Here is a 21,262-nt window from a genome sequence, read left to right on the forward strand (position 1 = left end):
TCCCTGGAAGTTGTCGGGTTCTACCCAGAGAAAGCCAGCATCCATTTCTCTTTTCAAACTTTATTGAAGTTGAATGAGTTTACATTTTCTCTATCTGAAAGTATGCTAATGAGAAATTAATTTTATGTGGGGTTGAAACTTTGGAAAACCGCCTCCTTCTCCAGCATTCTATGCAATATTTAATGCTACACATTTGCTAAAACGTGTATCAAAACCAGATTGTCTAAACTCATCCAGAAACGGTGAACGCCCTCTGAATGCTCCATCAGTCTTCCAAGCATATAATGAAGCAGCATGGGATATACACATTTTTTTCCTTTTACCAAGATAGAGGTGTGCGCTGTGCTTCCAAGAGAAGAAAACTCAAGAGCAAGCCTGAGAGCCAGTGCAGCTGACAGCAACAGCGAACTGCAGAGGGAGTGTGTGGTTGACAACCGCAGCTTTAAGGCGAAGCTTCCTGTCTGCTTCCAGAGGCTCTGCTATGCATCCATGGTACTAGTTCTCATTTCTAAGTGACCTGCAGAATGAAAGGACGGTTATGGTACCAAGCCCATCAGTATAACACAGACACATACACCAGCTTTCTATCGATAGGGGGTTAAAGTCAAACATCGGGTACCAACAGAGATGCATTAGATCCATGTAGATGTAAAAGAGTTTCTATGGAACATTTCTGAAATACCTGAAAACGAATTATATTTCTCAACTGACAGCAGTATGTGATCTCACGTTGGCTCCTTAAAGGGGACATTATTCGGGCAAGTGAAAAAAGAATGCTATGTGGGCAATAGATTAGATAAAAGTAGCAATGTTTTAGATTCTGAAGTTAGTAATTGGTTACTTAAGAGAATGACTTTGCTTTTGGGACCTACAAAGTAAAATATACAGGGTAAGTTGATAGGGTATGTGCAAGTTTTAATAGTTCAGAAAAGATTATCAAGATCCATACACACAAACAGAAAGACAGAAGGGAAAAGAGACAAAGAGAGAGGCATAAAGCTAGTGTCACAAAAGCAATGATAGATGGTGAATCTGTGTCCTTTGTACTAAGGCAACATTTCTCTCGGCTTGGAACTATTAAATTTAAAAATCATAAAAGTCAAACTTCTTTGGACTAGCATTACCCAACATCAGTCACTTTCCAGCTCTGTACTGGTAGCGTATTATTTTAAGCTTTGCATATACTGCTTTGGATTTAAGTTTAAGTTCTCCTTCCTCTGTTTGGCTTCCTTCCACAATGCCGTGGGTTCTCCGGGAATGGGAAGAGAAGGAACAGGTAGGTGTCTTTCTGCTTGGTATGGTCTTGGTGAGTCTCTGAGCTTTTATGCATACATTAACTCATTTAGGTCTTGAAACAACCCAATGAGGTCCTAAGGCACAGAGAGATTAGCTTTCCCGGGAAATGTTGCTCATGTCCATTTTGATTAAAACAAGCTACCAATGCAATAAAAAGAAATCCTTAGAAGTTTCCCAGAATAGCTGGGAGCTGTAAAGACAGTTTTCACCTTTCTTTTAGTTTATGAAGAAATCTAGTGGCTGGAAATGAAAATAAAATAATGAAGAAAGAATTGTTTTACACCGAGGTTTAAAAAGTGGGTCTTTTTTTTCAGCTCAAAGATACGACATTATAGCCATAAGTCATAAGGGAAAACAGTGAATACCAAATATGTAAGATTAAAAAAAAATTCCTCAGAAAAAGCTGGGCAGTGGTGGTGCATGCCTTTAAATCTAGCACTCGGGAGGCAGAAGCAGGCGGATCTTTGCGGTTTCAAGGCTAGCCTGGTCTACAGAGCAAGTTCCCGGGCAGCCAAGGCTACACAGAAAAACCTTGTCTTGAAAAACCAAAAAAAAAAAAAAAAAAAAAAAAAAAAAAAAAAAAAAAAAAAGAAAGAAAAGATAAAATCATATTTTCTATATTTTATGAAACATTTACTCATTTAATTATAACAAGAATTGTAACAAACCACTGTTACATATGGATATGGATATGTATATATAGCAAATATTGGAATAAGACATGTTAACAGTTGTTAGTTATAAATTATGGGAAAGGAGTGTAGGCATGAAATGGTTAAACAGTCTGTTCAGAACCATACAGCTGATAAGTAATCGCTCTGTATTCACATCCAGAACCTCGAACTCCAAATACTCAACGTTCATCACAGTATAGACAAAGTCACCCCACAACGCTCATGTTTAGACAGACTCTGTTCTTGAGCTGTGTGTATGAACACCAACGTTAATCACAATGTAGACAAAGTCACCCCACAACGCTCATGTTTAGACAGACTCTGTTCTTGAGCTGTGTGTATGAGCACCAACGTTTATCACAATGTAGACAAAGTCACCCACAACGCTCATGTTTAGACATACTCTGTTCTTGAGCTGTGTGTACGAGCACCTTTTCCGGGATTCCCATTTGGTACCATTGCTCTCTTTGTATTGCTGCTGGAGGTTTTTTTAGCCATTGCTCCTCTCCTCAGCTTGACACCTGCAGACATGGAGAGTACCCACGTCAGAGAATAAACCTGTAGAAAAATGTATCCACCACCATCTTAGATCTTGCCTTTCTGGATTGCATTGCTCCCCGCCACCAAAGATCTAAGAAATAAACCTTTCTGGTTAGGGTAATGTAGGAAAGGGGAACTCAAGTTTTGAAGGGGCTTTTTTTTTTTTTTTAATCTCACCAGATAGAAATCTAATCAGTGTCATCATTTAACCTCACTCCTCACTCGGTGGGCCTACTTAATGCTCTCCACTGCCGGAAGGAAGCAGACTTACTCTGTCTGCGGTTGCACTCTGCTGCGTTGGGTGCTGTCAACATGGCAAAGGGGTGCAGGGAGCGGCGGGGTAACAGAGCCTGGGAGACCTGAAAGAAGACAGTTCTGTTTCACAGCTGTGTGAGCCTCATCTGGGAGCACCTGCTACTTACAGCACCCCGAGTCCTGGTGAACCGTGTCGCCGAGGCACCTGAAAGGAGGGTGACCACATCCTCTGCTCCGTGCTTGTTCCCATAACACAGAAGTCCCGTTTGCACCGGACATTCCTCACAGTTCCCTCTCCGGGCAAAAGTCCCTTTTCTGCCCCAGGGTCCCGCCTTTCCTTTGCTGTGGTGCTCAAGTATTCCCTTGTCTGAGGGAGGAACCTGCCCCCGACATCATGCCCTCATCTGCTGCCTCCTGCCCCCACAAACCGATGCACAGTATAGGCTGGGCACTGCTACTTACGCCCCTGGAATGTTTTTAGCGTGCTCTTAGCTTTATTAGTAATCTTTAATATATATATATATATATATATATATATATATATATATATAATTACATAGCTTCCTCCATTCTCTCTTCTCCCCAACTCCTCCCATGTCCTTCCATCTCTAACTGGTGGCCTAATTTATTATTGTCACATGTATATAAATGCATAAATATACCAATACAACCTGATGGGTCCATTTAGTGAGGCTGTGTGTCTATGATCCAGGACTGACTACTTTGTGTTAGATAACCAATGAAGAGATTCGGCCTGGGGGAGGCTTATTTCCCCCTGGAATGTTTTAAAACACCAGAACAACAGAATCTGATTTAAATTTTTTAAGATCATCTGGGGGCTCAGTGGACAAATGCTTGTCTGCCATGCAAAGGCCCTTGATTCACTCCCAGCAAAGAAAAAAAAATAAATCAAACAAAAAGATCCCCTTGGCTTCTATGTGAGGAATACATGGGAAGGTGGAAGCAGAGAGGTCATTTAATTTCAGAGCCTTGGAGCGTACCTAACAGATAATAGCCCCTCCCCAAAGTTCTTAAGTAGCTGAATCACTATGGTTTTAGTCGAGGCACTAGCAGTTAACAACATGGATGTTATTTCCAGTTTGGCCGTGTTTGAATGTGAGCTGCATCATTATAGCATGCATGGCCTTGCAGCAGGACACGTGGGGTGGTAAGGCTACTTTTACATCCTGTATCACGCTGTGGAACAATCTTCGTATACTGCAAATACACATTGCTCTCATTGTGATGTGTTTGGAACGTCAACTTCACACCTGGGAGGGGGAATCTCAATCAGCAATTGTTCAGATTAGGTTGGCCTGTGGGCACAGCCATGGGGTATTATTCTCATGGCATTAATATAGGTGGGAAGATCCTCCCCACCGTGGGTGGCACTATTCCCTAGCGGGGGGACAGTGGTTTGTGTTAATAGTGAAGCCAAACTCTAGCGAGCATGCACTAACTCACTGCGCTCTGCCTTGACTGTGGATGTATTGTGACCTTCGAGTGCTCCAAGTTCCTGCCCCTTGACCTCCCCACCGTAATGGACTAGACCCTGGAACTGTGAGTCACACAAACCCTTTATCTCCCAAAGTGTCAGGTTCTTTATGACAGCATCAGGAAACAAACTGAAATGCCTGTTTAGGAAGGTGACCTTATGGCACAAAAACTATGAGAAAAGAGAATTTAGGTCAGAAAGGGTAGCTACAGCTGCTGTATGTCAGGCATAAGGAAAGGGAAGCAGGCTTGTGTGCCATCCTTGATAAAAACAAAACCAAAAAAGCAGGTATTTATTGGGCTCCGGTGTTCTTGCCTGAGAGGAGGTAAACCTGAGATTTGCAGAGGTCACTGCCAACCTGACTATCTGATGATGTTTCCCGAGTCCTGATAATCTATGACTCACACCAGCCATTCACTTAGCTTCCTGTGTGGTTTATATAAAGGATTATTATAAAAGCAGGGTGACGCTTGGATCCTAATCTGGAGTTAATCGTGTTTTCTTTAACTCTGAACCTGTTCTCATCATCTCCATGTTAAAGGATTGTATTAGTCACATCTTAGCCCATGAGCCTGGTAAATGCCACAGCACAGTCAGCAGAAGTTCCTTCGAGATGAGGATGTGTTAAGGCATGCAGGAACTGATCCAAAGAAGTCATGGAGAGACACAAGTGAGGTAAGGATCATGTCTTTATCTCCTGCCTATCAAACTGAAGTGGTAATTTATCAAAGTATCGCTATGGCAACAGTAAAGGGGAGGAGGAGTGGAGGGAGGAGGGCAAAAAGGAGGCAAGGGAGAGGTGAAATGATATAAATATATTTTAAATAGATAAATAAAAATATTGTTATGACCTCATCAAGACAGGAAGTGGGGGTGGGTGGGCTCTGACCCTTGGGGTCAAAACAACTGGACAGACTGTTATAGCTATCTGGCTTACCAGAGATGAAACCAGGCATATTGTTTGGAAAGATAGCTCACACATACCCAGGGAGTTCTGAAAATGTAGCTGGGATATTGCAAGAATATATTTCAGAACATTTTAATGTTGGTGAAAAAACTGACAAATTATTGGGAAAGCCTATGCCTAGGCTGATGCTATCCTATAGTAGTTTTTCCAAAAGTTATGAATCAGTCTTGGGGGGAGGGGGAGGCATAAATGGGGAGATGGAAAGAGATGGAACAATTCATCAGAAAGATGGACCAATGACCTTAATGCGCACTTTCCCAGAGAGGAAATACATATAGTTGTTGATAGGTGATCAGAATATGATTTGAAGCCACAGATGACGGAGGCACGAGGATTACAAGTTCAAAGTCGTCCTTTCCTATGTGGTGAGTTTGAGGTCAGCCTGTGCTATGAGACTTCCTCTCAAACAAACAAACAAACAAACACAAATCCATAACAACCGCTACCAACAAAGTCCAGGGTGAACTCCTAATTTACACATTCTCTCTACTTTGGAAACAGCAGTGTAGATAGCACACACTGCTGATAGAACAGTGTTGTCACTTTGGAAAACAACATGCTTCATGGAAGCGTTGAGCAAGCTCATACTCCACAGTTTAGCAAAACTTCCTAGGCACGCACCATCCAGGAACAGAAACACATGGAGGCAACAACTCAGTAGTCTAAACTCCCTCTTACTCAGCAAGAGAGATACCACCATCCCTTGATAAACAAAGAGCCTCTGGCTTCCACGTGCATTTGCACACTTGGGCATGCACACACATGCAACTATGCATATACACAGAATGCACACTACACACACACACACACACACTCACAAACATGAAGTAAAATTAAAAATTAAAGTAAAATTAAAGGTGTTGCGTGATTGAGGAGGACACATGATGTTGACCTTGGGCCTCCAAAAACAGGTGCACATATGTACGAGCGCGCGCACGCGCGCGCACTCACACACACACACACACACACACACACGCACACGCACACGCACACACACACGCACTCGCAAGACTCAAGATGTGGCTCCGAGATAGAGTGCTTGTCTAGGAGGTGCAGGAGGCACAAGGCACTGTCTTCAATCTCAGCACTACAGAAACATAAACAGAACCCACCACTGTGTGAGATGAAATGCCATGTACTTAAAGTCGCGTATGTGGTGAAAGCATGATCGGCAGGCGAGAACGGTAAGCCCTGGAGACCAGCACGTCTCACGTACTCCATAGGCTTGTCTGCTTAGTCATTATACGTTATCATATATGGTGTCAATTAGGACATAATTAACATGGATGGTATACTAAGCCCTCTAGGACCTGGAGTCTGTGTGGACGTAACTATTATCAAAGGCGTGTTTTTGGATCCCCGGTTACTCCAATGTGTCAATCTCCAGCTTTCGTTGAAAATGTAGGTTCACAGGCGGATCTCTATGAGTTTAAGGCCAGCCTGGTCTGCAGAGAGAGTTCCTGGACAGCCAGGGTGGTTACACAGAGAAACACTGTCTTGGAAGAAAGAAAGAAAGAGAGAGAGAGAGAGAGAGAGAGAGAGAGAGAGAGAGAGAGAGAGAGAGAGAGAGAGAGAGAGAAGGAAGGAAGGAAGGAAGGAAGAGAAAGAAAGAAAGAAAGAAAGAAAGAAAGAAAGAAAGAAAGAAAGAAAGAAAGAAAGAAAGAAAGAGAGAATGTAGGTTCCTCTGTTTACAACAGGGCCACATCTTCATGTCTGTACAAATTAATTTGAGGGAAAATCCTTCAAGGAGGTAATGAAGTAAACGAGAGAGGGTAGAGGAAGCTTGGCACTGAGAGAAGTGTTGCTGGCCGGAAGGAGGAGGCTGGTGTCCCCAGCAGGGTGGACTTTGTAGTAAAGGCAGTCCTCTGGAAGGCTCCCCTTGGGCCATCATGTAATTGATATGCACGGTCCCACCTAATCCTCAGAACAGCCTGGTGTGGTTGGGGACGGGACCTCAGACCTACTTACACATAGAAAGCTTGAGGTCAGGGAAAAATAACTTATGTGAGGCACGCAGCTAGGAAGGGATGGGTCTGTGTCTGGGTCCCCTCTGCTTTGCCTCGGGAGTTTTGATGTCTGAGTGTTGCTTAGGATGGGTTTGAACGCGAGCTCAGATGGGACGATCTTTGGGAAGACACAGGAAAGCTGAGGCCCCGGGGTTCTTTGTTCAGTACCCTTCTCTCCTTCCATCCCTTTTATTCTCTCGGCCTTCCTTTCTTTTGTCCACTTTTCTTCCATCGAATGAGGCTGAAGAATGTTTTGATCAGGTGCTTTATAGACTTACGGAAGAGGTGTGCTTTTCCTTCAGTTTAATTCACGTTGGGCATTTTGTATTTATCTGGAGACAGTTGTAAATGTCCCACACTTATGGAAAGCCCTTAATGGAACCTTTTCTGGGTCCAGACTCCTCATCAAAAAACAAAACAAAACAAACAGAAAACCAAATCCCTTATTAACAAAAAACGCCATTTATCAGGAGCCTGTGGCTGATAGTGAACAGGACTTGCCTGTTCCGCCTTTCTATCACCAGGGGGCAGCAGAGAATTCCAGAGAAAGCCACTAGGCGGCGCACAGTCCCGTAAATCCTTTCCAGTTGCCGGAAATTCATCCTAATCTGGTTTATATCCTACTGGGTTTTAAACTCTGGTTTAGAAACTCTGGTCTATTTCAGCTGTTGCGTAGGAGACATTTTATCCAAAGGAGTCCAAGGTCATTCCGATATCAGCGGTAATTACAGAACCTTTGACCACACCTACTGTTTTTAAAGCACTCTGGCTTCTAATTAAAACCATTACGTTTGAAGTTTTGTTAACCCCCAAAAGGCTATTTTAAGGTTTGCCCTGCAGTTTCATTTTTGAAATGCTACATTGCCACTGACAGATCCTGCCGGTTCCCCATCCAAGTGTGAAGAAAGTTCCCTGGATGGAGTTGAGCCTGCAATTCTGTAAGGGGTGAGTGGGAGCTCCTGGCCGGAGAGGGGCTGCTAGGGTTGCTTCCTCAAACCGCAATCATCTGGGGAATTAGTTACCTCAGACAGGCCAAGTTTGCATTGTGTTAATAACACACACACACTTGATTAGCTGTTTAATGTTTGGATACTTAGAGCCGGGAGTCTCAGTCAGATGTGATTTTGTCCCTAAGACACATTTGACAGTTGGGAAGCATTTTTAACAGTCACAAGTGGAGAGAAGCGTCTTGCCTCAGCTAGCTAGATGTTAGGGGTAGTGCTAAATACCTCTCTGCACGTGGCAGTTCCCAGACCCAGCTTCCAACACATACAATACAGAATTGTCCGGCTCGAGATGTTAAGAACTCCTGATACAAAGCTAGGTATGGTGGTATATGCCAGTGGGACAGATACTGAGATGGGAATTGCTTCAAGTTCAGGGTCGATTGGGCTACTTAACAAGGTCAAGGCCAGCCTGGACTACTTCACAAGAAAGGAAGAAAGAAAAGGAAAGGAAAGGAAAGGAAAGGAAAAATAAACCAGCCATGGTGGCGCACACCTTTAGTCCCAGCACTAGGGAGGCAGAGGCAAGTAGATCTCTGAGTTTGAGACCAGCTTGTTCTACAGAATGAGTTCCAAGACAGCCAGGGCTACACAGAGAAACCCTGTCTCGGAGGAGGGGAAAAGAAAAGAAAAAGAAATAAATTAAATCCTGATGTAGAACATAGATTGACTTAATTGCCCAGTCTTGAGTTCCAATACCTTAATTCTAGCTATTGTTTTGAGGTTTTCATGTGCCAACCACTAGGGCTTCATGGGACTGACTCACTTAATGGCCACAACAACCCCACCTTCTAGCCTTGGCCTGAATTCCCTATGTAGCCAAGGATGACCTTAAACTCCTGATCTCCTGCCTCCATCACCTAAGTGCTGGGATTTCAGGTATGTGCCACCACATCCAATAACCGAACACTTTTTAAAATAAAGTAATAAAATATAGAGGCCCCAAGAAGGAAAAAGGACCCATCGAGGGCTCTGGAGAGGGAAAAAGCAGAGCTCTCCTGATGACGCCCAAGAAGCTCGTGAGAGAGGGGCAGGTGGCCACCATTAGCTGGGCTTTTTATCTTGAGCAGAAGCCTCATGGACCTGCCCCTCAATCTGGATGGTCGAATGCATCAAACAAACGGCAGAGTGTGGCTTCCTCGGTGCACGTCACTGAGAGCATTCGGGAGAAGTTACAGTGGGCAGAAACAAGGAGCTGGACTCCTAACCCAGTGCTCTCCCTGCTGCCGACTCAGCCACCCACAAAACTCATCGGCAGTTCCTGTGTGCTGCTCCACGTAAAAGGGGGCATTTTACAAGCACGTGTGACTCAAGATGGGGTTGTTCCTGGTTTTTACCTTTATTAAAATTAGAATTATTGCTGGGCAGTGGGTGCACATGCCTTTAATCCCAGCACTCAGGAGGCAGTCGGATCTCTGGGTTCGAGGCCAGCCTGGGCTACACAGCCAGGGCTGCACCGAGAAACCCTGTCTCGAAAAACAAAAACAATACAATTATTTATTTGGAGGAGTGGGCACTTGTGTGCCATAATCGTTCATGTGGAGGTCAGAGGTCAGCTTGCAGGAGTGTGTTCTCTCCTTCTACTACATAGATTTTGGGAATTGAACCAGGGGGTCGGGATTGACTACAGGAGCCTTTATTTGATGAGTAATCCGAATATCTCAGTTTTTACTTTTGGACCTAAAATTGTTATTTAATCTGATGCCTGAAAATATATCATTGTGAATGTATATGCTAAATAATCTCATTCAGGGGCTGGGAATGTAGCTCAATGGTAGAGTGGATGCTTAGCATGTAGAAGACTCTGAGTAGAGTCCCTAGCAACAAACACACACACACACACACACACACACACACACACACACACACACTCACAGACACAGATACATACACATAAAGAGCTATGAGCTAAGTTCTGGAAATGTATGTCAGTGGTAGAGCATTTGCTTAGCATATACCCATAAACAGGCCCCAAGTTCAATCCCTAGCATGTATATATGCCTGGTATTAATAGTCCCATATCACCCTTACCTTGGTAGAATCAGGACTGGCAGAAGAAAGAGCCCCGTAGATTCTGAGGACTTCCTCAACTGGGATACTGTTCTGTGAAATAAAAACAATGTGTTGTCATATTGTGGTTTTTTCTTGATTAAAAAACAGAATTCCTGCCCCTCCAGTGGGTCTAGTACAGTGTAAGGAAGCACAGCAACTAAATAATAATTTCTAGATGAATGGGTAGACAAGTTTTCTAGACACTAACATCTCTCATCTTTTTTTTTTCCTTGTCTCCCACAAATATTTTTTTGCAATACAGTATGGAAGCCAAATTTTTCTATTATGCATTTAAAAATCATAAATTTTACTATTAATAAACCCTAGGCATTTAGAAGCAATATTTAAAACACGTAACTATGCATTAGTACCAAAATGGGCTTAGAAGTCATATAATGAAGCTGGGTGTGGGGGACACACACGCCTTTGATCTGAGCACTCGGGAGGCAGAGGCAGGTAGAGCTCTGTGAGTTTGAGGCCAGCCCTGGCTACAGAGTCAGTTCCAGGATAGTCTCTACACAGAGAAACCCTGTCCTGAAAGGGCAAAAAATAAAAATAAAAATAAAATAAAAAAATAAAAAGAAAGAAAGACACACGGGATGTATGCATACACAGTGTTCTTCCCCTCACCATTAAGACTCCGGCGTAAGAGGATAAGATCACCGCTTCTCGCTCTTTTCGGTTTGGATACAGAGGTCTGCCATGAAGTGGCATTTTCCTAAGGGGAAATATGGATAGAGAAGAGTTGGGGGCTGGGGGTGGCGCTTGTGTGTATGGAGGATGGAGAGGCCACCCTCAGATGTCACTCCTCTGGAGCCACCCACCTTGGTTTTTGAGTCAGGGTCTCCCACTGGACCTGGGGCTCAGCAAGTGGGCTAGGCTGCCGTCAAACACCAGGGATCCACATCTTTGCCTCTTCAGTGCTGTGATTATAAATGCATGCCACCATGCCCAGTATTTTCCGTGGGTTCTGGGGATCACACTCGGGTCCCCTTGCTCACATGGTAAGCGCTGGCTGAGCCACTATCTTCCGGGCTCCTACGCTTGTTCTTTTTGATACTTGCTAAGGTTGTGATGCTAATCCCTAAGTAGCCAGCAATGGCTGCGCATTATCCACTTTTTAAATAGGATTAATATGATTGATTTTCTGTCTTTGAAACACCTACTTTGAATTGCTAATCTTCCAACAAAGTGACGAATTTTTTTTTTTTTTTGTCTGTTTTTTTACTAAAGCTGTCACAAATGGTGACTGGCCCCATGATGGCTGGTTACGGCTTTGCTAGCAGGTATCCACCCTGCTTCCCGTCATCCGCTTGGAGGAACCTGCCTGACTTTACTGCAAGCTTGCACACCTTTAGGGAGGCTGGAAATATCCCTAGCTCCTGAGAATGGTGTGTCCCACGTCCTGACGAGTCAGGAAACAGAGACATTGAGACACGTGCCAGGTCTGCTTGTTGTTTGTTTAAATCGGTCCTGGTTTGGACTGAACCGTGTTATGAAGTGAGCTGACTCTAACGGTGTCCACCTGGGAGAAAGAGACTAGAGGCAGGGGCTGGCAGCATCAGGGGAAGTTTAAAAAAAATATATCACATTTATTTAGTGTGGTGGGGGGGGGAAGAGAAGACAGAGAGGGAGAAAGAGAAGAGAGGGAGAGGTGGGGAGAGGGATCACATTGTGTGTGTGTGTGTGTGTGTGTGTGTGTGTGTGTGTGTGAGAGAGAGAGAGAGAGAGACAGAGAGAGAGAGAGACAGAGACAGAGAGATAGAGAGAGACAGAGAGGGAGAGAGAGAAAGAGAGGGAGAGAGAGAGACAGAAAAGAGAGGGAGAGAGAGAGAGAGAGAGAGAGAGAGAGAGAGAGAGAGAGAGAGAGAGAGAGAGAGAGAGAGAGAGAGAGCTTGCCTCACTGTGGAACAGCTGTGAAGGTTAGAAGACACTTTGAGGGAACTTGCTCTCTCTTTCCACCCCGTGAGCTCCAGTGGTTGAATTCCGACAGTCAGGCTTGTTGACAAGCCCACTGAGGCTCGTCAGTCTGCGCTCGGAATTACTGTGCCTAACAGTCTAGTTCACAAACTTTTCAGCTACAGGGGCAATTCAACTTGCCTCCCCCCACCTTCTCCCATCCTCTCGATGTCTCGTCTCCCCCCTCCCCCTCACTCTGGTTCCTTCCCTAAGCTTGTTCAAACTGGATTTTCTGCTTATTGCTGTCCATTCCTAACCGTGACCTTGAGCCAGGACCATGGGGTAGAAACAGTGTCTGGACTTTGGAATGAGCTATTCCTCGTGGCCTCTCAGTTCCCTGTCTGGCCAGTCGAATGCACCTGCTGAGTCACCACACTTGAAGGAAAATGCTGATAACCCTGGGGAGGAAATGATCGGACAGACTCCAGCACTTCGCTACTCACAGGCTCCAGAAACTGTAAGATCGTCCTTGGGAAGCAATTTCAGGCTTTACCTACAGAACTGGCTAAGAATAATAGCTTGAAGTCATGTGAGCTTCTCAGGAAGAGCAGCCCATGCAAGATTTTTTTTTTTTTTTTTTTTTTATGTACTTGACAGAAACCAATGATTAGAAATACTGTGTGAGCATACCTATGACGACCTCAAGCTGGAGCTGTCTTCAGCTTCCAGCTGGAGGAGAAGTTTGCCTTGTGTGTGTACGTCACAGTACCTCATAAGAAGATGCCAGAGAGGGCTGGAACGTCCTCCGTCAACGAGAGTCATGTTTTACAAGGGAAAGCCGCAAGGGCTGAGGAGCTGTCTCAGTAGGCAGAGTGCTTGTCCTGTGCAAGCATGAGGACCTGAGTTTGGAGCCCTCCCCATCATCCATGTCAAAATCTGGGCATGGTGGCACATCCTGCAATCCTAGTGCTGGGGAGATGGCCGTGAGGACAGGAGGCTCCCTGGAGTTTGCTGGCCAGCTGGGCTTGCTGGTGGCGAGCTCCAGATCCAGTGGGAGCTCTCTCAAAAACTAAGATGAAGAGTGACAGAGGAAGACACTGACATTGACCCCTGACCTCTGCATACACCCACATCCCTACACAGGAATGCGCGTACATGCTTGTCTCCCTATCCACATTAAATAAATAGATAGATTAAAAAGAAAAACATGAAACATGTTTCAGCTTACACTTTCTCCCACTGGAGCCAAGTTAAGTCTTCTGAGGGATCTAGCCATTGGCAAGCAACACTGATGGCCAAGTCGTAGTGGGCCTGGAAGCAGGAAATAGAGAGAGAGGGTGTGGGTTCAGATCCTGGCAAAACACTTCCCCGGACAATGGCATCACTAAACCATGTTTCAACTGGGGAGGATTATTATTTATAAATAGTCTGATGCTCAGCTAGAGCTATTTCAGGATCGTCGGGCATTTACTTTATCTCCCACTAAATAATCACTTGCTGTGTGTGGTCCAGGAAAGAAAGAACCCTCAACTGGGAATTAGGGAATGTGGCTTCACATTGGGATCGTCAAGGGTTTATTCTTGGGTAAGGATGAGCATTGGGCCTCCCTTGGAGAAAGAAGGCTACAGAGAACATTTTCGGATCCTGTTTGGTGTTAGAAATGCACTCCCAGGGGACAGGGGAGGTGTGGGAACGTGGAGGGAGGTACTGTGGCGCTCACCTGGGGAGACAGAAACAATCCTGGAAGAGTTCACTGAGGAAGCATCCTCAGAGCTAGGGCTTGTAGGAAAGGGGGGTTTCTGCAGATGGAGAAGGTCATTCCAGGGGGACATTGCATGAGCAACGGGCCAGATAGACCTGACTGAGTGACAGGTGGACAGCCTCACACCCAGTACAAAACAGGGTCAATTTTTGTGTTGATGCTTATCACGGTGGTGACCCTTCCCCAGGTCATCTGTAAGCTCTTACTTAATAAACGTGTTTACCACTTACTATCAACATTTCCTTTTCATCCTTATATCCAGGAAAGCGAAGGTTGGTCTGGGTTTGGTTATGGTTCTAAGAATTTCTAAATAATGCAATGATGCCCTCCAGGGACCCGACTAAAGTAAAATGTTGACCTAAATAATAAATAAGGGGTTTGGACCACGGTCATCTGTTGAAACCTCATCTGGAGTCTGATATCGGGACCAGTCACACTGGTCATACTCATTAGAAATACAAGCACCCAGCCCTACCCACACAACCTCCAGAATCAAAATAGCTCTGTAATAATACCTCATTAAAGTTTGAGAAGTACAGCTCTGATCAGTTTAACTTCCTGTGTGGTGTGTTTAACTATAAACCCTGGTTTCACACAGAGGGAAACTGAGGAAAAGAGACACATCCCTCTTAGTGCAAGGATAGCTTGTGGGCAGGAGGTAAACTGAGTTTACTGATTTCTTTTGGATTAAATCTTTCTATAGTTTCTTCTCTAATTTCTGTGGAGAGAGCTAGCAGAACTTCACGTGAGCCCGGGCTCAGTACAAGTAACGAAAAGGATTCTAGGGTCATGTGTCACTTTGCCTTCACTGCGCTAATGCAAACGATGAGAGGTGATTAGAGTTGAGAACTGCGCTATTGCTAATTTTGTCGAGGTCTTTAACATTTTAGCTTGCAGTCGTTTGGTTTTAATCTTTTCTCACCTATGTTTATTTTCATATTCTCTTTCTGCTTTCTACTTAGTGGATGAAGATGATCACAGGGACAACCTCAGGATGGGGTACCTGTGTGCATGCGGATGTGAGTGTGTGTGTGTGTGGTGTGTGTCACATATACATTTGATCCCTGTTCCGTCCCCTTATTACATACAGAAGGCAATGGGAGTTGCACTAGCATGACGTTCTTTACCATCTCATCTAGAAAGGTGAGGTGACCTCTTCCTTTTGGATCAAATTCATTTTCCCGAAGTCTGATGCCAATATACTCTCCCCTTAAAAGCAAGAGAGCAGCATTGAACTATGGGGAACAATATAGGGTTCCGTCTTCAGAAAGAGGCTTTTTTTCCCCCAATCCCTCCCCCCACGCCGACAAAAATGCCACAGAAGTCATTGATGGTTTAGTAGCTGTTAATATTCAATTTTGGTTTGCATAGTGATCTCCAAAGGCTACAGGTTTGAAACAACTAATCACAATGAACTTAAATCACATTTATCTTAACATTAAATTCATCATTGGAAAGCAGGAAGAATGTAAAATGTCAACACACAGAAAATATATATATAATATATTTATATATATAAAAAATATATATATATATATATAAATATTATATATATATTTGCAAGAGGAGGGCTAAGCTCCATTGTAAAAAATAAAGATTTCCTGCTGGGTATGGTATTACATGCCTTTAATCCCAGCAGGAAATAGAAACAGACACACCACCTAGGGGTGTTTATACTCCAAGAAAGGCTATAACATGAAAGAATGTGTTTTTTAAAATATTTCCCACAGAACACACTAGCATTGGGCACTCTGCCTGGAGTTAACATGGTCAGCAAGGAAATATTTATTTATTTATTGATCTGAGACAGGGTCTCTGTGTAGTCACGGCTGTCCCAGAACTCTGTAGAGAAAGCCAGCCTTGAATTCAGAGATCCACCTGCCTCTGCCTCCCGGAGTGCCGGGATTAAAGGCATGCATCACTACAGCTGTCAGAGCTGGCGTTCTTAACTACCGTTTGTTTTTTCTTGTCATACTGGCTTCCAAACACATATGTGTAAACACGAGTGAGTTCCACACGTGCCTATTCCAGCATCTCTTAAAGGTTTAGTAGAAGACAATCATCTTTATAGGCAGACAAATGACATTTGATGGAATCGATGATAAGGTCTTTGATGAAAAAAGAAACTTATTAGTGTTGTGTCAACAATACATACAAAATAAAATATGACTTCTCGTATGATCTGTGATTTTTTTTTAATCAACATTTTTGAAGTACCAGGTTGAAGAAAGACTGAATGGGATGGGGGGAAATGTATGGGAGACTTGATCTTTATCAGTCAAGAAAGTTTAGAAGTCAAGATAAAGGAAATGGGTTGTTTGGTTGTTAAGCTTGGTAATAGAAGTGGCAGAGACTCTGGTTTGAACACTGGGCCCTAGGGCAATCTAGGCATCTACAGCTTTTACCAGTAAGTGCTGTCCCTTTCAGTGATGCATCCTGTCCCCCCTAGGCTTTGGGGGTGCCTTGCTCAGGCATGCTGCTGCAGAAGCATTTTCCCAAGAGACTCTGCGTCCTGCCCGGCACCACATGTGCCCGCCTGGCAGAGACAGAGGCCAGAGCGTCTACCGGCTTTCTCCCACTGAACAGAGAGATCCCCCCCTCCTTAGCTTTTTGTCCACCCGCCAACATCCAGACCATCTGTGGCAGCGTTCCAAACGCAAGGGTCAGAGACGAAAGTTATTTCAGCGATACTCACAGGAGCCTCTTCACCTCCTGCTTTACAAGCCTCTTTTCCATGATGGGAGGCCGGGGCTGGGCAGGTACCGGTAGGTAGCTTGCGCTCCACCTGATAGGCTTTAGGAAGAGCAATTTCTGCAAAGCCTAGAAACTACAGCAGCAAATCAGAGAGAATATGAATTAGGGATGCTGTTGCTGCAAATACCAGTCATGGAATCCGAGGCTGTGGAAGGGATCCAAGAGCATCCAGAATTCAGACCTTCTCCTATCCAGCAAGTGCCAAGTCAGAAAGGGACCCGGAGGCTAGCCCTGGACCTTGTGCCCACCTGACGGCTTGTTCCTTAAGTTTTAATTCCAAGAAATACATTTATTAAGTCACTTAATTTGTGTGTGCCTTTGAGGGCAGGTGCCCATGTGCCATGCGTAAATAAGGGTGGAGGTCAGAGCACAACTCTCAGGAGTTGGTTCTCTTGCGGTGTCACCCAGGGATGGGACTCAGGTGCTCAGACCTGAGGTTAGGTATTTTGCTTAAGTGTTTTGACCTGCTGAGCCACCTTGCTTGCCCTCTTTCAAGTTTCCCTCACATTCACTGTGTGCGCGTTCTCACACTCATCTAGGTTCTGAGACCGGGATGGTTCAGGCAGCGGTTGAGAAGGCTCTTTGGGCAGAACCACTCACACAGGCTGACTTGTGGTCTGGATATATGGGAAGTGCCCTGGGTGCGGTCCACACCGTGGCTCTCAGTGTGTTCATGCTGGAGTGACAGCTGGCGATGGAACTGTCCGTGACTTTCCAGAGCTGTCAGGGACTGTCCCTTGACAGGCGACACAATAGTGGCAGATGTGTCTTCAGTGCCCGCCTTGACTTTGAACTGGAAGGGTAATGGGATCAAAGGGGCTCTGAAATCACACACACACACACACACACACACACACACACACACACACACACACACACGTTTGTGGAAAAAAAATCATTACTGCTGAATGGGAGAACTCAGCAACAAGTATGACTAGTACTCCAACCTACCAGCTCCATCTGTATTAATTTAAAAAGATCTGAAGCACATTGTGACGACTAGTTTGATGAATCATCGTGACTGAATCACCATTAGTAGATATTTGGTTAACCGCCTTTAATCCCAGCACTTGGGAGGCAGAGGCAGGTGGATCTCTGTGAGTTCGAGGCCAGCCTGGTCTACAGAGTGAGTTCCAAGACAGCCAGGGCTACACAGAGAAACCTTGTCTTGAAAAAAAAACCAAACCATACCAAACAAACAAACAAACAAAAACATTATTCTGGATGTTTTTATAAAATTGTTTTCTGGATGAGATAAACACTTAAATTGAAAGACTTTAAAGTATATTTCCCTGCATAATGTGAGTGAGCCTTTCCTAATTGGTTGAAAGCCTTGAAGGAGCAAGGATTAACCTCTCCTAGCAAGAAGGAAATCTGCCAGCAGAGAGCTTAGACTCTAACTGCAGCTCTTTCTGGGGTCTCCAGACTGCTGATCCTCTTTATCAAATTCCAACTGATCAAGCCTCCCAATCATGGGAATCAGTTTCTTTAAAATCAGTCCCCCCCCCCCCCCCCCCCCCCGCTGCTTATTTGTGCTAGTTCCTTAGCTGTCTTCAGTACAGACTGCAAGTGTATACACACACACACACACACACACACACACACACACACACACACACACACACCTCCTGATTTTGTTTCTCTGGAGAAGACGACTGATTATAGATGGAACAAAAATGTTGACAGACTATTTAAATTGTACAAGTGATTTAAAGTCCCTCCTTTAAAAATAAGCTACACAGAGAAACCCTGTCTCGAAAAACCAAAAAAAAATAAAAAATAAAAAAATAATTGAAGAGATAACTTGCTCTTCCTGCTGCTGCATCTCCTTCAGCCTGTGAGAAGAAGCACATGGCTATGAAGAGGTGAAGGAGCCTTGCATAGAAGATACAGCTATTGCTCTGATCAGGAGAGGATGGGAGAGAATGTCGCAAGTTAGAAAGGAGGCCTCATGGTCTAGGAGAAGCCAGGCACCAGGATGGGGCATCCCCTCTACAAGTGATCGATGTGACCATGGTCAAGCTGCTTGGCTCTCTGATGTTACAAGAAACAAAAACAAAAAGCAACAAACAAAACAAACAAACAAACAAGAAAAAAAACCAAATACACAAAAAACGGGTCTAGTTAACTTCTTGCCAGACTTCACCCTGACATTCTATCATTCCATTATGGCTGAAATGTGTTAAAATTCTTTTAATTCAACAATTTATAAAAGCATAAGCTCATAGGATTTTGTCCTATTTCATTCCTGTGGGGGGCCTGTCCCCCCTTTTCCCCCCAGGGTACTCTTGAGCAGGGAGAAATGAGGAATATGTAGATAGAAATATAGAGGAAAGAGACAGTTAGAAACACAGGATAGCCTTGGGAGAGCCTGGGTCAAAACCCACCAGCCCCTTCTGTCTCTACTAAAGGGCTTTTTAAAGCAAAAGACCTCCCCCGAAGCACAGCCAAGTGCAGACCATCCCAAATGCCTGGTGACCATGCATGTGGTCAAGCCACCTTCTAATGCAGCCCTGCTGGGTAAAGCAAGCTCAGATCTCACTAGGAAGCTTTTGTGGGCTCCCACACATTCCTTAATAGAAAGTGGGCTCAATTTCTGGGCAGGAAGTGGGCTCAGTCTCTTAGCAGGAAGTGGCTCAATACCTTGGCAGAAAGCAGGATCATTAGCTTTGAAGTCTGCATAATGAAGGTCTTAGCATTTTCTTTAACCAATTCTTGTCTTACAGCTCTGAGCAAGCCCTTTGATTTTCATACTTATGAATTACAAATTTGTGTCTTTGCTGCCACAGCTTTCTCTTAGCACCCCCATCCCAACATGGTATAATATCTGAAGTTGTATCATATATATAATATTTTAAATATTAACAATACGGGTGCCTACCACCTCTAGATCACTAGGCAAGGGATCAGGAGACCTTGAAAGACCACCAACTAGCTGTGTCACCTTATGCAAATTAACTTTCTGGTGTTTTGCCTTTCTTCTTGTCTGGTGAGGTTAACTGGAAATTCTCCTACGGTTGTCAACCATTTGCACAGACCATTCAGTTAGACTTGATTTTTGCCGGTCACTCTTTTCTGTCTCTAGAGCTCTAAAGGAACCAAGATCATTACCTTGAGATACACCCAAAAGGGACACTGCTAAGATGTCTGCTGCCTCAAGCTCTAGCTTCTTTATAGACATCAAGTCCCCCCACTCCAAGTCACAATCCCCATAGTTTAAGGAATCCTGGGCACTGTGGACTGTCTGCACCTTCCAAGCAGATTCCCCTCTCCACAATCCTGTCTCAGTGATATATAGATGTCTACTACATTAGACTAGTTGCAGGCTCTTACCAACCTCCTCCCCCACTCCCCAGAACGTCTCACCAACTGGAGGCTAATTGTAGCCCTTCTGTTCTTCTTGGTACCTGAAGGCCGGCTTGAGCATTGGAAGGCTTGAGCTGCTGCTCAAAGTCATCCTGAACGCAGATGCTTTTGCCTGGTTGCTAGGAAACGGTGACTGGATGAAAATAGTTTTATAAACATCCTCCTGTCTCCTCCCACGCACATATGAGGGGGGTGTCGTATATTTGAGACAGATTGTGACCCTGGCCTCTAGTTCACATATCTTTTCACCTGAGTAGGCACAGGTGTACCAGCTAAATGATTAATCAGGAAACCGAGATGAGAAGAGGAGGTCACTTCCCCAGGTTTTTTTTTTCCTCTCTCTTTCCTTCCTTCCTTCCTTCCTTGCTTGCTTCCTCCCACCCTCCCTTCTTTCTTTCCTTCCTTCCTTCCTTACGTCCTTCCTTCCTCCTTCCTTCCTTCCTTCTTTCCTTCCTCACTTCCTTCCTTCCTTCCTGACTTCCTTCCTTCCTTGAATTCTTCCTTCCTTCCTGACTTCCTTCCTTCCTTGCTTCCTTCCTTCCTTGCTTGTTTCTTTCCTTTCTTCTTTTCTAAAACAGCATTTGGCTACAGATGGAGGGGTCAGAGGACCTTGCTAGAGAAGCCAGTGGAACTCCAGCTCCTTCACACTTAGAGCACCCCAAGAAATCTCTTGGGGTGATTCTACTCGATAAGTATGAATACAAAGCGGTGGAAATCCTGGGAAACAGCCTCCTGGGAACAAACCATCATGGCTAGTTAGTTTTAGGCCAACTCGACACCAACGAGAGTCATTCGGAAAGAAGGAACCTTTCTTTGGTTCTAGCTGAGGGGTCACCTTCATCAGATGGCCTGAGGCAAGCGTGTAAGGGCATTTTCTTGATTAATGATTAATGGAGGAGGGTCCAGCTCACTGTGGGTGGTGCCACCCCTGGTTAAGTGGTCCTGGGTTGTCTAAGTAAGTAGGTTGAGCAAGTCATGAGGAAGAAACCAATAAGCAGTACCCCTCATGGTTTCTGCTTCAGTTTTCGCCTCCAGGTTCCAGCCTTGAGCTCCTTCCCTGGCTTCCCTCCATAATGGACTCTAGTATATAAGATGTGAAAAACCCTTTCCTCCCCAGGATCATTGGTGATCATTATTTTATCACAGCAACAGAAAACCAAACTAGGACATAGTACCACCGCTCTCCTGATGA

General features: G+C 44.6%; 1 protein-coding gene across 5 annotated transcripts; it reads right to left on the reverse strand.

Annotated features, from left to right (window-relative positions):
* Positions 1 to 40: 40 nt before the first annotated feature.
* CUNH2orf80 (chromosome unknown C2orf80 homolog) lies at positions 41 to 20,403 on the reverse strand. 5 transcript variants are annotated; one of them, XM_052749693.1, is made up of 9 exons: positions 20,071 to 20,403; positions 16,646 to 16,777; positions 15,039 to 15,159; positions 13,417 to 13,499; positions 10,920 to 11,007; positions 10,269 to 10,340; positions 2,782 to 2,869; positions 2,402 to 2,491; positions 41 to 517 (listed from the first exon to the last, which is right to left on the reverse strand). In XM_052749693.1, the coding sequence occupies exons 2-9, from the start codon at positions 16,684 to 16,686 to the stop codon at positions 480 to 482; spliced, it is 621 nt and encodes a 206-aa protein (XP_052605653.1). In that variant the 5' UTR covers positions 16,687 to 16,777; positions 20,071 to 20,403; the 3' UTR covers positions 41 to 479. The 5 variants fall into 5 exon arrangements, with proteins under 5 accessions (XP_052605653.1, XP_052605651.1, XP_052605650.1 ...); XM_052749691.1 differs by having other exon boundaries at positions 2,374 to 2,491; positions 20,112 to 20,392; XM_052749690.1 differs by having other exon boundaries at positions 2,374 to 2,491; positions 20,071 to 20,392.
* Positions 20,404 to 21,262: the final 859 nt, after the last annotated feature.

The sequence above is a fragment of the Peromyscus californicus genome, unplaced genomic scaffold, assembly GCF_007827085.1.
Source record: "Peromyscus californicus insignis strain IS unplaced genomic scaffold, ASM782708v3 Scaffold_21__1_contigs__length_65335640, whole genome shotgun sequence".
Classification (NCBI taxonomy): domain Eukaryota; kingdom Metazoa; phylum Chordata; class Mammalia; order Rodentia; family Cricetidae; genus Peromyscus; species Peromyscus californicus.